General features: G+C 36.4%; 1 protein-coding gene across 1 annotated transcript; it reads right to left on the minus strand.

Annotated features, from left to right (window-relative positions):
* Window positions 1-464: 464 nt before the first annotated feature.
* Window positions 465-21,381, minus strand: LOC137393756 (uncharacterized). Its single transcript, XM_068080444.1, has 5 exons — window positions 21,115-21,381; window positions 9,952-10,255; window positions 6,856-6,968; window positions 2,393-2,487; window positions 465-1,194 (listed from the first exon to the last, which is right to left on the minus strand). Exons 1-5 carry the CDS (start codon window positions 21,173-21,175, stop codon window positions 1,075-1,077), a joined length of 693 nt encoding a protein of 230 aa, XP_067936545.1. The 5' UTR covers window positions 21,176-21,381; the 3' UTR covers window positions 465-1,074.
* Between the last annotated feature and the right edge of the window lie 202 nt (window positions 21,382-21,583).

Raw genomic sequence — 21,583 nt, forward strand, 5'->3', positions numbered from 1 at the left:
AGTCTAAGAGCAAGAGTTTCTAGGTCAGTCTAAGAGCAAGACTTTCTAGGTCAGTCTAAAAGCAAGAGTTTTTAGGTTAGTCTAAGAGCAAGAGTTTCTAGGTCAGTCTAAGAGCAAGAGTTTCTAGGTCAGTCTAAGAGCAAGAGTTTCTAGGTCAGTGTAAGAGCAAGAGTTTCTAGGTCAGTCTAAGAGCAAGAGTTTCTAGGTCAGTCTAAGAGCAAGAGTTTCTAGGTCAGTGTAAGAGCAAGAGTTTCTAGATCAGTCTAAGAGCAAGAGTTTCTAGGTCAGTCTAAGAGCAAGAGTTTCTAGGTCAGTGTAAGAGCAAGAGTTTCTAGGTTAGTGTAAGAGCAAGAGAAAACTCAAGCGACAGATGAGAGAGATATTGTTGTGGAACATGACCCTTCATACTACTATCTATAGAATTCAACTTTTCTTGACAGTGTTGCAATATTTGGGTTTCAAACTAACCATGACATTATGAATTATATTACATACTAAATTTGGTGAAATATTAAAATTCGAAGTTATAATGTTGCAGAACTTTCAAAAATATATACGTCTGCATGTAAAGTGAAAAAAAATTAACTACAAATTTAGCTTCAGAGAGCGATATAAAAAATCTACTAAAAACTTTACAGTGACCCGATTAAAACGTAGTGCAAAGCATCAGAGCTCGAATAAAAGTAAAAAATTTCATCATCCATCATCCAAAAAGCAGAAGTAAAAATGTTATAACTATCATAAAAAACTAATCAAAAATGCACCATAATTCTAGATTATCTCAGGCAAATAAAATAACCCAAATATGAATTTCAGTCACATGTTGCTAAGTTGTACACAATGAAAAGCATTCTTGAACATCAATGGAGTGTAGATTGTGACTAAAATAAAAATAACGACGCTAACAGCCCAAGTATTCTGGTCAATGTGAAAACTGCTAAATGGACTGTTTAAATAAAATTTAACTACATAAAATGTACGGGTTAGCATTGCCAAGAACATCCTTTCACCGAAAAATTGTCTGTTTCTGTATACTCCGACTACACACATGGCAGTAAATGAGAGGAGCTAAGGCTACAACTCAGATACAACTTTACCAACAACTTCATTATATGATGGAGGAGGTGGTAGTGCTGAGGAGTTGCCAATTCGGTTGTTGTCGTCGTTACTAGACAGTGACTCGGTCGTCTCCACCTGAATTGAAAAACGAACATGGCTGTTAGAGGAAAAACATTTGGTAGAGATAAAAATAGCCAATACTATTTTCAAGTATTTCTCACAAAATCTGACTCTATGAGACTAGTGAGTTTAAAACTCTGTCAACAATTCAGCGACGTGACAGTATTTATGGAGTGCCAAGACGAGCTGGTGTTTGACATGGATGTGTTTAGCAATGCTTCTGATAACATCGACACAGCTCGTTGGTGCTTGTTCATTGAACCCATCGCTTGGATCTTATCAGCCATGTCTGTTGACAATGTGGCCTTTTTTACATTGCAGAAAACTAGTAGAAATCATCACTACGTTTCCATGCTTCAAACGGGTTCGGGTTGGTTCCACTCCAAATCATAAAAACTGTTACTGTGAAAACACACAAGGCGATATTTAGTGCGATATCGCGCTGCGTGGCGCTAATCAGCAAACTTTTTCTTTGATTTTTAAGTAAAAAGCCGGTAGGTGGGTGTTTAGGAAGCTGATTGTCAGGAACCAGACAGTTTTGAAACAAAATATTTTTAGTGATTTGGTAGACCGAAGCATCCGCGTGTAAAGTTTGGAAGAAACTGCCAAAATATGCAGGAATGTATAGCGCTTACACGGACAAACAGACAAAGTGCTATTCATTAATCCAGATTCTTTTTTAATTTAATTATTTACAAGTCTTTTTATTTTTCCTGACTTTGTGTTTTATTGACACTCATGTATAACTATCCATAGTATTTCTTTATTGAAGAGTTATTGTAGCCATTTGGGTTGCTGAACAGATTAAATGAATGACGGTGAGTTCTTATAGCAATATTTGATCCAGCATACAAAGGTTTTCACAACGAATTAAACTCATGTAGAAGTTTAACTGCCGAGAATCATAGCAGACCTAACTGAAAAATATAGGAAGGCAGGTTTGGTCTGATTGGCCATTGCAAGATTCACATATTATCCTCCAATGAGCGTTAACCGGTGTACCAATCTCATAAGATATCGCTACTTTTATTAGGAGTTGCCTTTTCAATACTAGTATGGCCACAGCTTTTGACCCCAATCATTTGAGCAGCATTCATGTTCCAAATTTTTTTTCGGCATCTGAATAAAAACAGTCAGGAATCTTTGGTACAAACTCTGAGATACTCTGTTGGTCTGTATAAAATACAATGATGGATCAGTCCATGACACTCACAGTTTCAGGATAAGTTGGTGGTGCTCTCATCATCTCTAGCTCCTCTATCTGTGCGTTTTGCGCATTCTCAATATCGTTCGCTACTTGTCCACTCGCTGTCACAAAGAATAACATGTTAGCTGGGAATTGGCTTGAGCAATACTTACTGCTGATAAAACGATTTACTACATTCTAATGAACGTAAGAGAAATTAGATGTATGGGTCGAGTTATAATAAATACAGAATATTCTCGCTTTACCAGATAGCTCAATTTTACCAATACTTAGTAACTGAAAAAAAAATTTTATCGATGAATTCTTCATTTTTTTTATTCGTAAATATGATAAGAAGGAAATAAGATTAGAGCATGGTTATGTTTTGGACTCAAAACATAATATAAACAAAACCTTATTGTCGAAAAGGTTAACAGATCAGTGTAGCCAGGGACATACATGTGTACAGGTATGTAAGACTAGACAATTCATAACCCTAATACTTGATAAAAAGTCTAATATAGCCATGTAGGCCATTTGTAATGCATTTAATTCATAAAACTGAAATGCATCTTTATATCAGCTATCTGGAATCAATAACTGATATAGGTGATCAATTGCTACGTAGCAATACCAGATAGCTGCTAACAAATAGATGGCACAAGATAGACAGTACCTGATAGCTAATAACAGCTAGTAGTACCAGCTATTTGGTAATAAATAGCAATACCAGATAGCTAATAACAAATAAACTGTACCAGATAGTCAGTACCTGTTAATGAATAACAGGTACTAGTTCTAACTATCTGTCAGTTGGAGATAAAACAACAACTCACTATATAACATACTTATCAGTGATGAGATTTAGGAAAGTGTTGAAAATAGAGAGATAATTTCCAAATTTTTAGAGGGTAATAACGCTGTTGACGAATCCGAATAGCACTAACTTATATCCACTCTTAAAATAATGCTAACAGAGTACTTTAAATTGAAAGGCTTTTTATCAAAATAGTAGAACCCAAACTGCTTAAACTGAAACTAGGAATAAACCTTTGGACTCAACATTGCCAAATAAAATGCGTTTCAGAGAGCGTGTTGGGAACCATCAAGTGGCTCAACATATAACGAAAAAGCATTTTTGAAGTTCATGAGGCCTTTTAGAACGTATTTGACGTTCTTAAACATGAGTAAGGTAGTAAACTGAGTACCGTAAGTCCTCATGCACAAGCCGCGCGGCTTGTGCTCAAAAACAGATGACTCACGAAAGAAAAAATAATCCTCCAACAAGCCGCCTGCGGTATCTAGCCGCCCTTACCAACAAGCCGCATATGCCCACAGACCACGGCTAACGACTGAAGTTTTGTCGTCCTTGACCCCTTCGGGAGCGAGAGTGTTGAGACGGGTTTCGCTATACCCCGTCCTCTTGAACAAATAAACAAGCTACATCAGTATATATGAAAATAATTTTCTTTTACTTCCAAGTTTGAATTAAAATTCCTGAACCTTTGCTTAAAGAACTTACTTGCCTTGTCTCAGCTAGATTTTTATCTGCTTCGTTGTCAGCAGGTATTAACACGCTCCCAACCGCTTGTCTCTCACTGCCGCGTCACGAATTCATATCGAATTAGAGCGATAAATTCTTCTCCAGTCTAAAGTATTCCATAAACATGACCTTGAAAATAAATGAGTAGGTCACCAAAACCCCGTACATAAAAGTGTACCATGACTGCGATTCTACGGTTATAGCGTGGAACTGAGCAGAGACCGCATTTATCGAGAAGCCGCCCTGAGCCCCACGTAAGTTTTAAAAACTTGGCTTTAGCCGCGGTCTATGACCTTGAATCAGAAGCCGCGCCCAATGACAAGCCGCACGGCTCGAGCATAAGGACTTACAGTATATTGGGAGAGAAGAACAGTTCAGACTTTAAAGTGGTGAACTGAAAGCTCTTGATTTGAAGATGGATTTGAAGCAATGATGACATTTATGACCTACATGTCGTGATACACAATGCTGCTTCAATGCTAACTCTGCCAACTTCACCTGTTAAAAAACCTCTATGGACGCTCCAAACTTAATTCAAAAATCTGGTCTCATATCTGCTCCAAGAGGGAATGCTAACCATATCATCATTGATAATGATATATATTGATAAATTGTCACCTCTGGTAAACATCAACTAACAGGACATCATTTACTTTAGTAACAACCAATTCCAACAACTACCCCATTTCAACCATTTTAGATTTGAAAAATATGGTATCACTTTTAATGCAGCAACACTTACATTTCGAAAAGGAGAGCATTCTAAACAGCTACTGGCTAGCGAGTGTGACAACTACTGAAGGTCGAATTTGGCAAGGGAGACAACAAGCAAAGGCTGCAACCGGCAAATGTGACCATTAATGATGGTGACAACTATCGAAACATCAAGCAAAGCTAGCAACTGACTACAGAGGTGACTGGCAAGGAAAAATAGCAACCGGCAACGGAATGTGACATGAGTTGTGGCTTGTAAATGTGTCAACTAATAATAATGACATTTAGGAAAATAGGAAACTGACATGAGTACAACTAGCATATTAATTTTGATTATTGGCAAAAATAGCAACTGACAAAAAGAGAACAGACAAGAAAGGCGACTGGCAAGTATCGCATGGAACCATTACTAAAGTGGGTGAAATAATCAGCAATTGACAAAAGTGACAGCTACAAAAGAGACAGCTAGCATTGGTACCAGACAATGTGGTAGGAGCAACTGGCAATGATGAATTCTGGCAAATCTTTTCTAAAATAAGCGTTAGAAAAAAATGGTCTCACACAGCATTCGAACTCGGACATTTACATTTGAAGCCAAGCCCTACCACTGCACTACTCGACCACTGTTCAACATTTCAGAATACCTGTGTACATAGCTATTACACATGAAGATATCCCACAGTACACGGGACTGCCGACTTACTAATTTACATATATAAACTAGTCGAATGTCTGACGTTGCACGGATAGAGTAATTACCTAATGAATTTGAGTAACTAACCAGGAAAGCAAAATTTTTCTTCAAATCTACTAAAACAATACCAGCTTAATAATGGTTAACAGTGTTAGTTATTAACCCCAAGCAAGAGCGTTAAGCATGAGTATTTTAACAAATGTAATGACTATTTTCCCAGCAAATCCTATTTTGTGCAGCTTAATGGCTAAGTTTGCTGCCTCTATAGATCTGGAGGTCACGAGATCAAAGAAAGTGCTGTGTGGTTTTTTCATTGCTAGATTTTAATTGTTATAACTGGACGGATAGTTTAGAGGTTGACTCGCAATAAAATTCACATTACAGTTATTTGGTATCAAAAGATTCACCATGTCTTACTCTGTTGTGTTGTAGGTGCCAAATATGTGGAAATCTGATTACAAGCTCTTAAAAGCTCAAAAAACGAAAAGCCTCCCGTAGATTGGAATCTCTTTATTTCTCTGACGTATTCATTACAGTTTGGTTATTGTCTTGTCACGTGATGTTCTCACGTGAATTGAAAGGTCAATAAAAAGCTCAATATAAAACTTATCGTAGCACTAGTTTATGACAAACACTTCGGGTTTTACCGAAGACCCTGTATCAAACATAGATGCTTGCTACTTTACAGTTTTGTTTCGGCTTGAACTAATTGTCAAGTCGTAATCTGATCATGTGACCCAATACTTCGCAAATAATTTTTGCAGCACTTTTCGATTATCACAGGTGACCAACAGGCTCGTCATGATTATCAGACAATGATATGTACTTCTTTGAGCTAAGGTTAAAAAGTTTAACGATTTTTTATGGTAAATTATAAGATATCAATGCTGAAAGTGACAGCATTACAATGACGATAAAATAGACGCGTAAGAACAATAGACATAGTTTTATTGAAGGCGTGAAGTATATTTGTGAAAATATTTCGACGAATGAGGTTGTATGAAAGTGTAAACAGAAACCATCCTGTAACAACTACGTCCCATTTGAGCCGTTTTGGAAAGCGAATCCAAACTACGGCGGTCTCAAGTGGCTGCGATTAAATGTTCGTTTTTTTTTGCTTTTAAAAGCTTGTAATCACATTCCCATATATTTTGCACCTACAACACAACAGAGTAAGACATGGTGAATCTTTTAATACCAAGTAACTGTAATGTGAATTTTATTGCAAGTCAACCTTTAACAAAAAGACAAATAAGATTTTTATACAAATGTGTCTGCCTGTCCAGTTATAGCCATAAAGTTTGAGTAACAAAAACATTTCTTCACAGAGGGTTTGATCTCAGAACCTTCAGCTTTGGAGGCACCAAACATATTCATTAGACTGCGGCCTTCAACCAAGAGCATCGACAATAATGGTGAAGATATTCATTACATCGGTTAAAATACGCAAAACGTCATTGCGTCACATGTAATGATTAACAGTTTACCCTTCATTGGCATGCCCGGTCAGTATCTCAATCTATTACAATCAAAACTTACTTCTGCGTGGAGGGAAGATGTCTTCATCTCTCTTGTAGCAGACAACGCACCAGCGAATGATGATGACAACTATAACTACCGCGACTATGCAGATGGGTACAAGGATGAGAAGACTGTAAGAAAATGACAAGTAGCAACAAGTGGCATTGTTTTCTAATTTAACCTTACAGTATCCAGACCTGTAAATTAAGGAAATATTCAATGTTTCACTTCAATTTATATCCATTTTCATGTATATTTTATTAAAAAAAAAACTGCAATTTCATATTCATACACAGGTTTTTACTATGTGACACAAATAAACATATTACAATGTTTCCAGCTTAATAGCTTTGGTGCGCTCAACAAGTTACGCCAAATTTAGAGGAAACCAAATAAAAATGGCTCCCAGATCACAAGAATTGTTGCAGACTATTCAAATTTCTGGCCTAAATGAAAGTTTTTTTTACTTAAAGCCATATTTATGGTAGGACAACTCTACAAAACTGTAGATACATATATATTACACGGAGCACTGTGGAGTTAAAACTTGTGGTTATCATATACTCTACATAATAAATAACAGACTGACAATTTCAGGCAGTTTATAAAAGATTCATATAGTTAAAATAGTTACCGTAATTCAATATTTAGTCATTTTAGTTAATATTGGCTAGAATTTATGCTGAGGTTACGAAATCTATGAGTTCTTATCCATGTCAAAGATTTCATCAATAAAGTATTATTTAAAGCGAAATTTTGTGATGCACTAAGGGAATGCAAAATTTGGTATGGAGTAGTGAGGTATCCACTTGCATTAAAATCACTGTTTCCATGACACGCATGAAGCGCATCATGCTGATTTGGAGTCGTGCGCAAGTTGTGTTACCATGTGAATTAAGTATTTCTATGGAACTCTGGCATGATGTGGATTGACTCCGGCGCCTTGTTGAAAAAAAAGGAATTGTATGCTATAAGTTAATAATTAGTGATGCAAACACGTGACACTCGATTGGGAAACGACGACGGAAGTATAGAAAATGTTTAAAATTGAATAGCTGGCGCGGTATTTTAATGTGCATCATTTGCAAGTGCTGTTTCCATTAGTCACAAGCATGATGGATTCGATAAGGTTTTTCGAATCGCAAAACTCGCTTGGCTTGCGGATTTATGCCGCTTCCATTATGTGGTTAACTTGCAGATTGGCTCAAATTCGTGAATCATGCGCCGTCATGGGAACACAGTGAATGATGAATAAGAATATAGCCATGTAGTGACAACAGGCCAGCCAAGATTGATACATGACCAAGATACATGGCCAGCCAAGATTGATACATGACCAAGATACATGGCCAGCCAAGATTGATAGGCCCTATTACTCATGGCCCTGACATACCGATCTAAAGCGCTGCCAGTAAGTATTTGCACAAACAAAGAGGAAAAATAGCTATTAAAAATTTTAGACAAAAAAATAATTCTTCAAATAATAAAACTGAAAAATAAAGCGTGTAGTTTCGGAGTTCTGCCATCTGTACTACAACCTCTAGCACACAGGTGTCCTTTAGCGGGTATATTGCCGAAGCCGAGACCGGGCCGTAGTCTACACACACAAAAAAACAACAAAGGTCCACGTAGTTATGAGCAAAAACAAAAGTATCCACCCAAATATCTCACCAATCCGATGAGCAGCACACACAAAAACTAAACCAATCGACTGAGCCACACATCATGTCAGAATATTCCAAGTTTCAAGTCATGTTTTGCGCAACTCACCTTATGGTTTGTCAAAACTTGTCCCAAACTCCCTATTAATTTGAGACTGTCCAATATGTTTTAGAAATGGTCGCCGCTAGCCTAACGTCCTGATTCAACATCTTACTAACTATCGGGGCATTGCTGAGTGCTCCCAATCCTTTTGAGTCCTTCTTGAGTTTTGTTTACAATAGTGTTAACCCGATTTTGATTGGTTCTTGCATGCTTAAGAGAGACTCAAAAAGATCGGGAGCACTCAGCAATGCCCCGATAGTTACTAAGATGTTGAATCAGGACGTTAGGCTAGCGGCGACCATTTTTAAAACATATTGGACAGTCTCAAATTAATAGGGAGTTTGGGACAAGTTTTGACAAACCATAAGGTGAGTTGCGCAAAACATGACTTGAAACTTGGAATATTCTGACATGATGTGTGGCTCAGTCGATTGGTTTAGTTTTTGTGTGTGCTGCTCATCGGATTGGTGAGATATTTGGGTGGATACTTTTGTTTTTGCTCATAACTACGTGGACCTTTGTTGTTTTTTTGTGTGTGTAGACTACGGCCCGGTCTTGGCTTCTGCAATATCCCCGCTAAAGGACACCTGTGCTCTAGCATCACTTTGTTACTCATTCAGGTATAGACTGAGGTGCTAGTCAGGCATAGACTGAGGTGCTATTCAGGTATAGACTGAGGTGCTATTCAGGCATAGACTGAGGTGATATTCAGGCATAGACTGAGGTGCTATTCAGGCATAGACTGAGGTGCTATTCAGGCATAGACTGAGGTGCTATTCAGGTATAGACTGAGGTGCTATTCAGGTATAGACTGAGGTGCTATTCAGGCATACACTGAGGTGCTATTCAGGTATAGACTGAGGTGCTATTCAGGCATAGACTGAGGTGCTATTCATGCATAGACTGAGGCGCTATTCAGGCATAGATTGAGGTGCTATTCAGGTATAGACTGAGGTGCTATTCAGGTATAGACTGAGGTGCGATTCAGGTATAGATTGAGGTGCTATTCAGGTATAGACTGAGGTGCTATTCAGGTATAGACTGAGGCGCTATTCAGGCATAAACTGATATGCTATTCAGGCATAGACTGAGGTGCTATTCAGGTATAGACTGAGGTGCTATTCAGGTATAGACTGAGGCGCTATTCAGGCATAGACTGAGGTGCTATCAAGCCAGCTAAAACGGTCTATTTCTGAAATGTCATGGATCACAGAAAAATGCTGCAAGATTTTTATTAAGACCATAATTTTAGAAGACTTCACGGGTAGTGGCTGGTCAAGTCAAATTCTAAGTAAATATACTCATTGTTTGAACTTGCTAAAGTATCACAAATGAGACGAGAAAACTTACAGCACAACGGTGTTCACTGAACCACTACTTCCTCCTCCATATTGAGTTGTGACTCGGAGGGTGGTAGTGTTCCCCACCCACCCCGGGCGCCTACTTGTACTAGAGGTGCTCTGCCTGATAGTAGTAGACACTGTGGACTGAGAGTAAAACTGGACATATCCAAAGCAAGTCTCACCACAGCTATATATCGAATTGACACTCGAGCAGCAGCTGAAATTACGAGTGGCTGTGTAGCAGCTTTTAATTAGGTCAAAATACTGGCATTCATAATATGTGATCCCGGAACCATCTCCTCTTGAGGCACCTACAAGTGTATTAACAAAGAAACAATCATGCTATTGACAAGCAATTTGGCAGAAAGCCAACTTAAAAAAATAAGTCACTGTTTGCCTCTGTTACTGCAGGTCTTGTTGTTAATCAGGAAATTCAAACCAATCACCAGAGCTATCCAAGTCAGTGGTGATTCGAATATTTGAATATTCAAATACCTGAGACATATATCCCCTTTGTTGTAATTCGACTAAGTTTTCATTTGGTTTAATTTGACCAAATCCCAGTGATTTGGGATTAGATTTAAAAAACAAAGTAATTTGGGATTTGATTTCAAAAAACAAAGTGATTTGGATATAATAAACAAATTAAATCATTTATGGACTTTTCCCACGCAATCTTTGGATAATAAATTATCAGTTATAAAGCCGGAAGTACACGGGTTAGTACTTGAGTAATTAACATCAAAGGTAGTTCAGGTTATATAATGCTGATATTAACATGCTTAGCCTAGTGTTATTCAATGCTCTGTCAATCATATCTTGAAGCTGCAGACGCCTAGCTGATAAAAATCAATAGCAGGATGGCAGACAGACAGTAATGGTACAAAAATTGAGTGATAGATGTCTTTGCCTTTCGTTTATTTAGAGACTTTTGTTTTTGTATGATGACGTTTTAGGTAATTTAAGATATACAGCTACTAAATTTGATAATAGTAGTGGAACTAGTCAGAACTGCCATATATTAATGGCGGGTAAATTATTATTATTATTAAACCATTATAATGGTTTTAAAGTGAGCTATGAGAAACAGGCTATCTAGATCAGTAAAATCTCGATATACAAAATCTAGTTCCTTACGATAAAAAAATAAACTGGGAAACAAGCTGGCTAAACTTGCTCTCAGGGAATTGTCTATCCCTGCAAAATCTGCTACAATAGAAAAAGTTTGAGTAAAAATGGATTCATAATCCATCTACGGCAAAGTTCTCTATCCAACTTTTCAAAAATGTTGTTTTTAATAAGTAATGGCAGAAAATTAGAGTTGAAAATATTTTTCAATGCTAATGGCAATAATTTTGTTTAGTTATGATATATTAGTTTCTGCCTACCGTTGTTTTCATGTTAAAATACATGAAATTGTACTCATTAGTCATCTACTTAATACCTTTATTTGTATTCAGTATAATATATAACATTATTGTTTAATCAACTGATGAAAAAAAATTATGAAAACCTACTCTATCTTGTTCAACATCTGCTTTGTTTAGAAGTTTTTGCACCTAATAATTTGTCAAATATTCCATAACATTGAGTGATTTGAGAGTTGATATGTATGCATCATGCATGTTATTTTATAGATACTGTATCATATAACACAAACAGAAGATTTGATGCTAATCAAACCTGTTTGTAACTGATTTGATTTCAAATCAAAAACAGTGACTGGGATACATCTGTGCCGATCACATTATTTCCTTGTCACAACTCCACACGCAAGTTGCATGCATTTTCTCCACACATGCATTTTCTTTGTTTAAAAACCAGAACATTAAATTGATGAACCCACCAGGTGAATGTGAATACAGTAGATGCTCATATAACGTAAATTCCAGATAACGTAAAAAAATTATGTGCAGTTTTTGCTGCCTACTACGTAAAAAATTCCATATAACGTAAAGTGTCCAGTCGGGCGAGTTCTCAAGTTCGATTTAAACGTTAATTTATCTTGCCGCACTTGCCAAAGAAACAACGTTGCGCTTGCAGTGTTATATTTACTATATATACCACTTTCGCAACAATCAAGTTCGTCTTGATAGATCGTCAGATGTGTCGACAAAACATAGAATAGGGTAGCTCGCATCGTTCATAAATCCAAAGGCGACTGGTGCAGGTGTTACATCGTCGATCTACCAATCTGAATGTCACGAGTTGGAGTATCATTGAAAGTTCTCTTTTATCCTAACCTTGACCCCTAGGTACAGATATATGACGAGCAGGTAGTACCGTTTTTTGTGAATTATATTTGGTTTTGCTTTTTTGTAGACGTATAACATATTTGTTATTAGTTTTACTTTGCAGAGTCGACTTGGCTGCTTAAAAAAAAGCAAATCGTTGTAAATGAATGCCAAAGGTGTTTTCCATCAACCTATCGTGAAATTAAATCAATCATGGTCTATAAAACCAGTGAGATTGATCATAAAAAAAGAAAAGTTGTCGATGTAAACTAATATTGCTAAAGTTACAGTACAGCCAACAAATTAAAAAAGTTGAGTCAAGTTTTTCCTTTTTGTATGCCGAAAGAGGTAAGTTTGGAAAAATCTTGGAATGGATTAGACAATTTACATGTATTTTACTGTTCTTATAACGTAAAATCCCTATAATGTAAACGTTCCTGGAATGAATTATTTATGTTGTGCCTACTGTATTACAAACATAGATGAGCAGTTAAATTGGTAGAACACCCTTGAGATTAGCAGAAGAAAACACAAAGATATGAGTGTAGGATGATGAGGAGACAGTCGATCAATAAAATGGTTATATATGATGAATTGGAACATTGAACCTGATACATAAGAAAGGCCTGAGAATGGCGAAACGTCCTCTCATGAAAAGATAAAACAGCTGCCTGATCATTTGATCGAAGTATTACTAAAAATTGTATTTTGTTCTGTCGCTCAGAAGAAGAGCGATAACGGTAATATATTTTGGCAACAAAATGTTCGTAAAGGATTTACAATCGAGGCAAAGGCTATACAGGTTAATAGGTTAACACTTAACACATTGTTAAGTGTTAAGGTTAACACTTAATGACGGTGATGCTTCTCGTTGCATTGACTTTCAATCCAGTAGATTTTGTTGCATTTCGGAAAGTTATTCGCTATGATTGGTCAGTTACGGTCATGGCATTTATTCTATTTGTGATGAATAAACATAGATAATGGTTATAGAAAGTTCTCCAAATTTTGAATTTTTTTATCGATACCAGTCAATTTTTTAAAATAGCAATTTTGAGCATCGTAAAGACAGCAATATAATGCCTGGTTTGCATCTCTACGAACAGATCGGAGTCGTGCTCTTTGCTAAACATTTTTAAATCTTCAGGTTTTACTGTCCTATGCATGTATCTTGTTTTGTAAACTCAATGACCTAGTATCACCTTGTTTACCAGTCTCATCACTGCCTCAGTATAATAGCAAGCCTGACCGTAATCAAAATATATAAAAAACTTCCATAATAATAATTGATAGAAAATTAGTCACTACCTCAAACGCTGGATACTTGCTGTCACCAGTTTTAATTGCTAAATCTACAAAGAATAAACCAGAAAACCCACCAAAATCATAGCAGTACCAATGACCTAATTTAGAAAGTGGATGCAACAGTTCACATGGGAGTGTTGATGTATGCATCACTAAAAACTGTAGCTTCAGGTCTTCAAAGAAAGATGTTTCAGGCTGTGATAACTGAACTTAGCCTTAAGGTGCGTTTATGCGAGGATAATTTATTAGAGTTGCCTCAACCCCTAAGAGTGTCAGAGTAGCAGCAGATACAAAATAGGCCGCCATTTTTCTATGCTGGTATTTTTGACGTCATTGCAAGATTTGATTGGTGAATTTTTGTTGTACTCCGCTAATGACGGCTGTCAAAAATGAACAAACATCGTATGCAGCATTTCACTGACTTCGTGTTGGTGACTGAGACAAAGCTGTTTTTAAAACCGATCAGCGTTTTATACCAAACAGACTTGAGTGGCGTTGAAGCAACTCCAACAAATGATTCTGGTGTAAACGCACTTTTATACTAAACAAAAATGTTAAACATGTTTTTATTGTATTTGTGCGAGTTACGCATAGAATAATTATCATGTTGGTCACATATCGCTGAAAGCAGCATATAGCAAACAACTCCCAGCGTATAGTTTGGTGTAGTAATAAACGAATTTATTTATCGCGTACCTCACCACAGAAGTTACTTTTTTATATTTTGTCACACATATATACCCTTCTAGTTTCCAATAGGGGTTCCAAAAGTATCCTAACACAAATCTAGCCTGCTCTACTATATACGCCCTGGGTTACAATGTCCTTGTACGATTGTTTCGCCTTACAATTTGGAACAAGACGATTTTTCATCCCTGCCATACAACATTGTTTCGCTAATTTCAAAATTTGAACTTGGCAGTCGGTATGCTGATTACGCCAGAATAATGAAGATGTCAATATGGTAGACGCCGAAATCTCTTTCTCAACACCTGAAAGAGATACGATGCTCACTCTCTCTCAGTTTAGCATTATTTGTTACAAGTTAGGCCTATAGTGAAAACCAATCTGGCTACAGATAGTTGATAAAATTCTGAATTATAGTTTAGTAAAACACTGACTAAACCATAGCACCAAGCGTGTGTTTAGTAAGCTAAATTCATTTAAGTTAAATTCAATGTTTATGTTATACGTCTGTCTTAAAGGTAAGAACTCTGCACATAGTAAATTGTAATGTTGCATTCTATTGCAGATCATAACTACTAAATACACTAAGGTTACTGTAGATGACTATAGTTGTAGAGTGAGGGTCCACTGTACTAGCGATCATCTGACTTGGCATGCACAGTTACAAGGTTTCTGCGTATCTAACTTGTCCTAGTATATAGTTTTATAGGGAGGACTGAGAAAACAGCTCAAAGGATATGAAACAGAAGTACATCGCTCTGAAGGGATGTATTTGACAGCCTGGGTGTTTTGACTGGTTTATTAGTTTTTCATATGCTAGATATAACCGACTGATGGGTGATGATGACTCAACAGTGAATCTCTATTCAAGAATGTTTACGCGATGCAATCCTTCCATTATCTTGATTTTGTGAAGGAGTATGCATTACAACACATCTTGGTTGAAAAGCCAAAATGAACAGCTACTGTGGTCAGTAAAGACTGGTTCACACTATATCGCTGTGTCTCGCGTTGATGCCACAATACTTGGGTGACTGTCGATGATAACAATGTTTACACTATCACAAACCCATCCACATTTGTATCAGGAAATACTCCTAGACGTAGTGTTCTCATTTCTCTTTTTAAATTTTTGCGAAGAAACCTTGTTTTCGAGTGCTGGAATCAAAACTAGTCCCGCAGCGATTATCATAAACAGATATGAATAAATCACGCTATTCTCGACCATGAATATTCATCACCGAAATGGTTCACATTAAAAATGTGGTCGTCGATGCTCGGCGAAGTATCTGCAAAGTTTGACAGCTGCAAACTTTCCCGACGTTTCCGCGATGCTTCGTCGATGCCATCAGTTCACATAATCAACGATGAACGTCGAAAGGAAAACACTGACTAACGGCGATATAGTGTGAAAAAGCCTCAAGTGAGATACAGTATATCCTACTAGCAAGCTCGTCCAGGGTGCTTGACCTAGAAGGGTAATACAAGGAGTATGCACGAGCTTACACAATGGTATCGCAGCAGGCGGCTTTACACAAACTTATGATGTTAAGGAAAAGATGCCGTAGTTTGCATATGAAATATTACATGTGTGGAAAACGTGGGCATTCTATGTCGTGCCACATTTCATTACATCATGTCAATTTTGATCACAACAAGCAGGTGCTCTGGGCCCTCATTTTACTTCCTTAGTTGAGTACTGAGGAATGATGCAGAACTACTGTACCTTTTTGTAAGAATTGCAGACTGCACTGTTTCAAAGGTCCATTAAATACAACTCAAATACACCTAACAGAATTCCGGTTTAGTTGATTTCTATCTTTATAGAAGCCATTTCCTGCTTGGACATGATTGTTCTTTGGACAAATCCCAAAAAGTGTTTTGCAATATAAGAAATCATACCTGATTTATTAGAAAGTCAATCCAAACTCCTGCTATTAAGAGCATAGATAACTGCTTGCTACGTAGATAACTGCTTGCTACGTAGATAACTGCTTACGACAAAGCTATTGTTGACATGAAATATTTGAGGCAATTTAGTGGTCTACCCTATTAGGACAATAGCTTCATTCCAAGCTGATACACTCCCGCCAATGCCATCTAAATGCTGGTTCACACTGTATCACCGCATCTCGGCTTTGGTGCCACAATACTTTGGTGATTGTCGATGATAACAATGTTCACAATATTACAAACCCATCCGTGTTTGCATCAGGAAATACTCATAGACTAGTGTTCTCATTTTTCTTTTTAAATTTTCATGAAGAAATCTCTTTGGTTTCGCACGCTGGAATTGAATACTAGTCCCGCAGCGACCATCATAAACGGATATGAATAAATCATGCTATCCACGACCACGAATTACCATCGCCGAAATGGTTCTCATTTGAAAGGCCGTTGTCGATGCTCGACGAAATATCGGGAAAGTTTGACAGCTGCAACATTTCCCGGCGTGTCCGCGTTGCTTCGTCGATGCCATCGGTTCACGGTGCACATAATTGACGATGAACGCCGAAAGGAAAACGCTGACATACGGTGATATAGAGTGAACCAGCCTATGAGAAACACTATATGAGTTGAAGTGGGTTGAAACATGAAACCCATTGTTGTTCAGATATAAATGCATTGATAGTCAAAGCTTTTATATATGAACTAGTGTTCTACTAAATGGCAAAATGAGTGGTTGCGCTCAAAATGCAAATAGGTAAATACGCCACAACAGGTGTTCACTGCACCACTACTTTCTGTTCCGTATCGAGTTGTGACTCGGAGCGTGGTAGTGTCCATAGAGTTATCTCCCCCTAGAGTGATAACTACACGAGCGTTTCCGGTGCCAACAAGGAGCGTTTAGGCCACGCCTCTTTTTTGTGCTAGTCAGTCGTAGTGATTGACAGAACAATAACATCAGCCATGAGAATGATCATGAATTTCCACAGTTAAGATCGTAATTATTGCTCATATTAAAGAAATGATGATTATAGTTTATTACTCTAATATACGCTTATTATTTAAAGCAATTCAATACCTACATGCCTTGCAAAGGCACTGAATAGATAGTGTTAAGTAAGTGAGTTAATGCAATCAGTTACTCCAATGATATACAGCCCACCACACATGGGGGCTGTATATCATTGGTTACTCATAGATAAGATAGATAGTCATACTGGGGTTGTATTACATTGGTGTGATGGGAAGCTAATCGACTGCCATCAACTGAAAGTATTGACATTGTATGGTGATAGAGTGATTCATTGACACCACAGTTCACAAACAGCCCTTGCGTGTAATATTAGATTTCAATACATATCAATCAAATACATAGACTAGCTTGAAACAAAGATGTCCACTAGTTAGTGGACATCTTTGCTTGATGTAAACAAGCAAAAAACTTGAAAGTTAGAGTGGCAAATGTTGTTATATGTTAGATAAAAATAAATTATACTTAATTGTACTAAATTATAATTATTTAAAAATAACATAGAATTTCTTATTACCTTATTTATTAAATAATTTTTTATTGTAATCATAGCTAAAAAGATTATATTTAGCCATTACTTGCTAATTATTTCACATTTACATTTAAACACATTTGGAAATGGAAACAAATTGAAATAATATGGAAATGAAGTAGGGAAATGCTATGAAAACGGAAATAATATGGAAATGAATTATGTAAATGTAATTAATATGGAAATGGAATTAATATGGAAATGAATTATGGAAATGAATTATGTAAATGGAATTAATATGGAAATGGAATTAATATGGAAATGAGTTATGTAAATGGAATTAATATGGAAATGTAATTAATATGGAAATGGAATTAATATGGAAATGAATTATAGAAATGAATTATGTAAATGGAATTAATATGGAAATGGAATTAATATGGAAATGAATTATGTAAATGGAATTAATATGGAAATGTAATTAATATAGAAATGGAATTAATATGGAAATGAATTATGGAAATGAATTATGTAAATGGAATTAATATGGAAATGTAATTAATATGGAAATGGAATTAATATGGAAATGAATAATGGAAATGAATTATGTAAATGGAATTAATATGGAAATGGAAATTAAGAGGAATTAAGAAGAAAAAATAAACAACTGTAAAGGTTTTCAAGCTTTTTCAAACAACTACAACTTTTAAATTTCATATCATGAAAGAAGTGTTTTGTTGAAATAAATTAAGAAAAAAAATAAAATTATAAATGTGTTTAAATGTAAAATCATTAGCAAGCAATGGCTAAATATAATCTGTTTAGCTATGATTACAATGAAAAATAAATTATTTAATAAATAAGGTAATAAAAAAGTCTATGTTATTTTTAAATAATTATAATTTAGTATAATTAAGTATAATTTATTTTTATTTAACATATAACAACATTTGCCACTTTAACTTTCAAACTACATATTATGAGAAGTGTTTTGTGTAATTGAAATAAATAAAGAAGAGAAAATAAAAACAACTAAATGTTTTCAAGCTTTTTCAAACAACTACAACTTTTAAATTTCATATCATGAAATAAGTTTTTTGTTAAAATGAATTAGGAAGAAAAATGAAACTCCAAATGTGTTTAAATGTAAATGTGAAATAATTAGCAAGTAATGACTAAATATAATTTGTTTAGCTATGATTACAATAAAAAATTATTTAATAAATAAGGTAATAAGAAATTCTATGTTATTTCTAAATAATTATAATTTAGTACAATTAAGTATAATTTATTTTTATCTAACATATAACTACATTTGCGACTCTAACTTTCAAACTTTTTGCTTGTTTACATCAAGCAAAGATGTCCACTAACTAGTGGACATCTTTGTTTCAAGCTAGTCTATGTATTTGATTGATATGTATTGAAATCTAATATTACATGCAAGGGCTGTTTGTGAACTGAGGTGACAATGAATCACTCTATCACCATACAATGTCAATACTTTCAGTTGATGGCAGTCGATTAGCTTCCCATCACACCAATGTATTACAACCCCAGTATGACTATCTATCTTATCTATGAGTAACCAATGATATACAGCCCCCATGTGAGGTGGGCTGTATATCATTGGAGTAACTGATTGCATTAACTCACTTACTTAACACTATCTATTCAGTGTCTTTGCAAGGCATGTAGGTATTGAATTGCTTTAAATAATAAGCGTATATTAGAGTAATAAACTATAATCATCATTTCTTTAATATGAGCAATAATTACTATCTTAACTGTGGAAATTCATGATCATTCTCATGGCTGATGTTATTGTTCTGTCAATCACTACGACTGACTAGCACAAAAAAGAGGCGTGGCCTAAACGCTCCTTGTTGGCACCGGAAACGCTCGTGTTGTTGAAGGCGCAGTAATCACTCTAGGGGGAGATAACTCTATGGTAGTGTCCTCCAACCACCACAGGCGCCTACTTGTACTAGAGGTGCTCTGCCTGATGGTAGTAGTTAACTACACTGTGGACTGAGCGTAAAACTGGACATATCCAACCCAAGTTTCACCACAGCTATATATTGAATTGACACTCAAGCAGCAGCTGAAATTACGAGTGGCTGTGTAGCAGCTTTTAACTATAAAAATTGAGCTCCTTTTGTCACCCTAGCTCTAGGTTGACAAATTTGTGTGTATAGTTGAAGGTAAGTCGAGGCTGAAGCGCATTCTTGCGCCGGTTGCATGGGTAGACATTTTAATCAGGATTTGAAACAAAGCCAAGCTGATTCAAAGGCACTAGGAGGCTAATATGGTCACATGACACTGGCATGCAGCTGTATAAGGTTTGTTTTTGACTAAGAAATATAAAAGGAAACTGCCTAGTTTTGTAGAAATATCCTCAAAGAGTCAGGCTAATTCGTCAGGGGAGTTCACTCTCAACTTTCATCTCCGAGGGCTCGATGAAAAAGGCACGTTTTAGGGGTGTTTTTTTGATAGCCTGACACTCTAGAGTGTTTTCATAAAAAAGGGTATGTTTTTTAGCTTGGTACATGAATACCCCTTTCGACACAGTGGAAAGGGGTATTCATGAGCCAAAAAAGGGGGCAACTAGTCTGTGGTGATGAAGTGATATATACGTATATGGTAGTTTTTTATTAATGTGTAAATCAGTGGAAAGGGTGCATTTTATCACATCTCAGAAGGATCTCAGACTAGCCATTGGGGAAGAATAAGAGAGAGCGAACCCTCTGGGGCTAATTCTTAGAACCTGTCACATAGATCTATGATAGTAGCATAGTAGAAAATGCTGCAATTTGACTTTCATCTTAGAGCGTGTCTGGATTCGATTCAATACTGAAAATTGCTATCACTGGGCTGCAATGCATTACCTCTCAGTACACCATTTCAATATGACGGCCATCTCATCGGATCTTTAAAATAGCCTGACATTTCAACAGACATCGACTTTGATGCAGCTGTTCCACAAACCCTTTCATTTCTGAATGGTACCACGACTGCTATCTAATAGAATTGAGACATGCTAAAAGCCCTGGCTAGTCTGCGATGTTATAAAATGCACCCTTTCCACTGACTTACACATTAATAAAACTACCATATATCACTTCATCACCACAGACGAATTGTCCCTTTTTTGCTCATGAATACCCCTTTCTACTGTGTGGAAAGGGGTATTCAAGTACCAAGCTAAAAAACATACCCTTTTTGTGAAAACACTCTGGAGTGTCAGGTCACCAAAAAACACCCCTCAAACGTGATTTTTTCGCCGAGCCCTTGGGGATGAATAAAAATGAGTGAACCCCTGGAACTAAAAGCTCCGTAACCAGCTGAGTTTTTTTTAAACCTGAATTGTCTACTGCTATTCACATACCAAAACTGTTTTACAAACTTGCTCGCGCTTCATTGTGGTACAGCTACTACTGTTATTACTGTATATATACGATACTGAAAGCGAATAGAAGACATAAGCTGACTTACCTAATGACAGTGATAAGGTGATCAACAGCAGTAGATCAACACTAGAACTGGCTGTTACCATAACCTACTGGAACTAATCAGTAGATGGTGAAAATGATGATAAACCTACTAAGCTTGGTTCAAAAAGCAATTAACGGTGTAAAACGAGCAGTGACCTTGCTAACAACTTATATTTGATAATGCTCACGAACGATTACTAACAATCATCGAGGCCGCGATGGAGTTTAGTTGACTACAGTACTCACAACCTTCGCGATAGCGTTTTACTTGCCAAACCAATGACCGTTATAAGCAAAACATATTGCGCAACTGTGCAGACAAAAAAGTTCCATCAACTTTTTAAGCAAATAAACGAAATAAAATTGATTTTTACTTTCTTTTCACAACTATTGAATATTAACCAAATTAGGCATTAAAATGCTTTTACAATAGTAATATAGAGCTACCTATGTCGCTCGTTAAATTCACG

The sequence above is a fragment of the Watersipora subatra genome, chromosome 4 (genome assembly GCF_963576615.1).
Source record: "Watersipora subatra chromosome 4, tzWatSuba1.1, whole genome shotgun sequence".
NCBI classification, from domain to species: Eukaryota; Metazoa; Bryozoa; class Gymnolaemata; order Cheilostomatida; family Watersiporidae; genus Watersipora; species Watersipora subatra.

Excerpts from the sequence above, each read along its gene's own strand:
- LOC137393756 (XM_068080444.1), bottom strand. The coding sequence starts at position 21,175 with ATGGTAACAGCCAGTTCTAGTGTTGATCTACTGCTGTTGATCACCTTA. Across the intron at positions 10,256-21,114 it reads CACCTTATCACTGTCATTAG|GTGCCTCAAGAGGAGATGGT; the intron begins GTAAGTCAGCTT and ends ATACACTTGTAG. Across the intron at positions 2,488-6,855 it reads CATCTTCCCTCCACGCAGAA|CGAGTGGACAAGTAGCGAAC; the intron begins GTAAGTTTTGAT and ends TCTTTGTGACAG.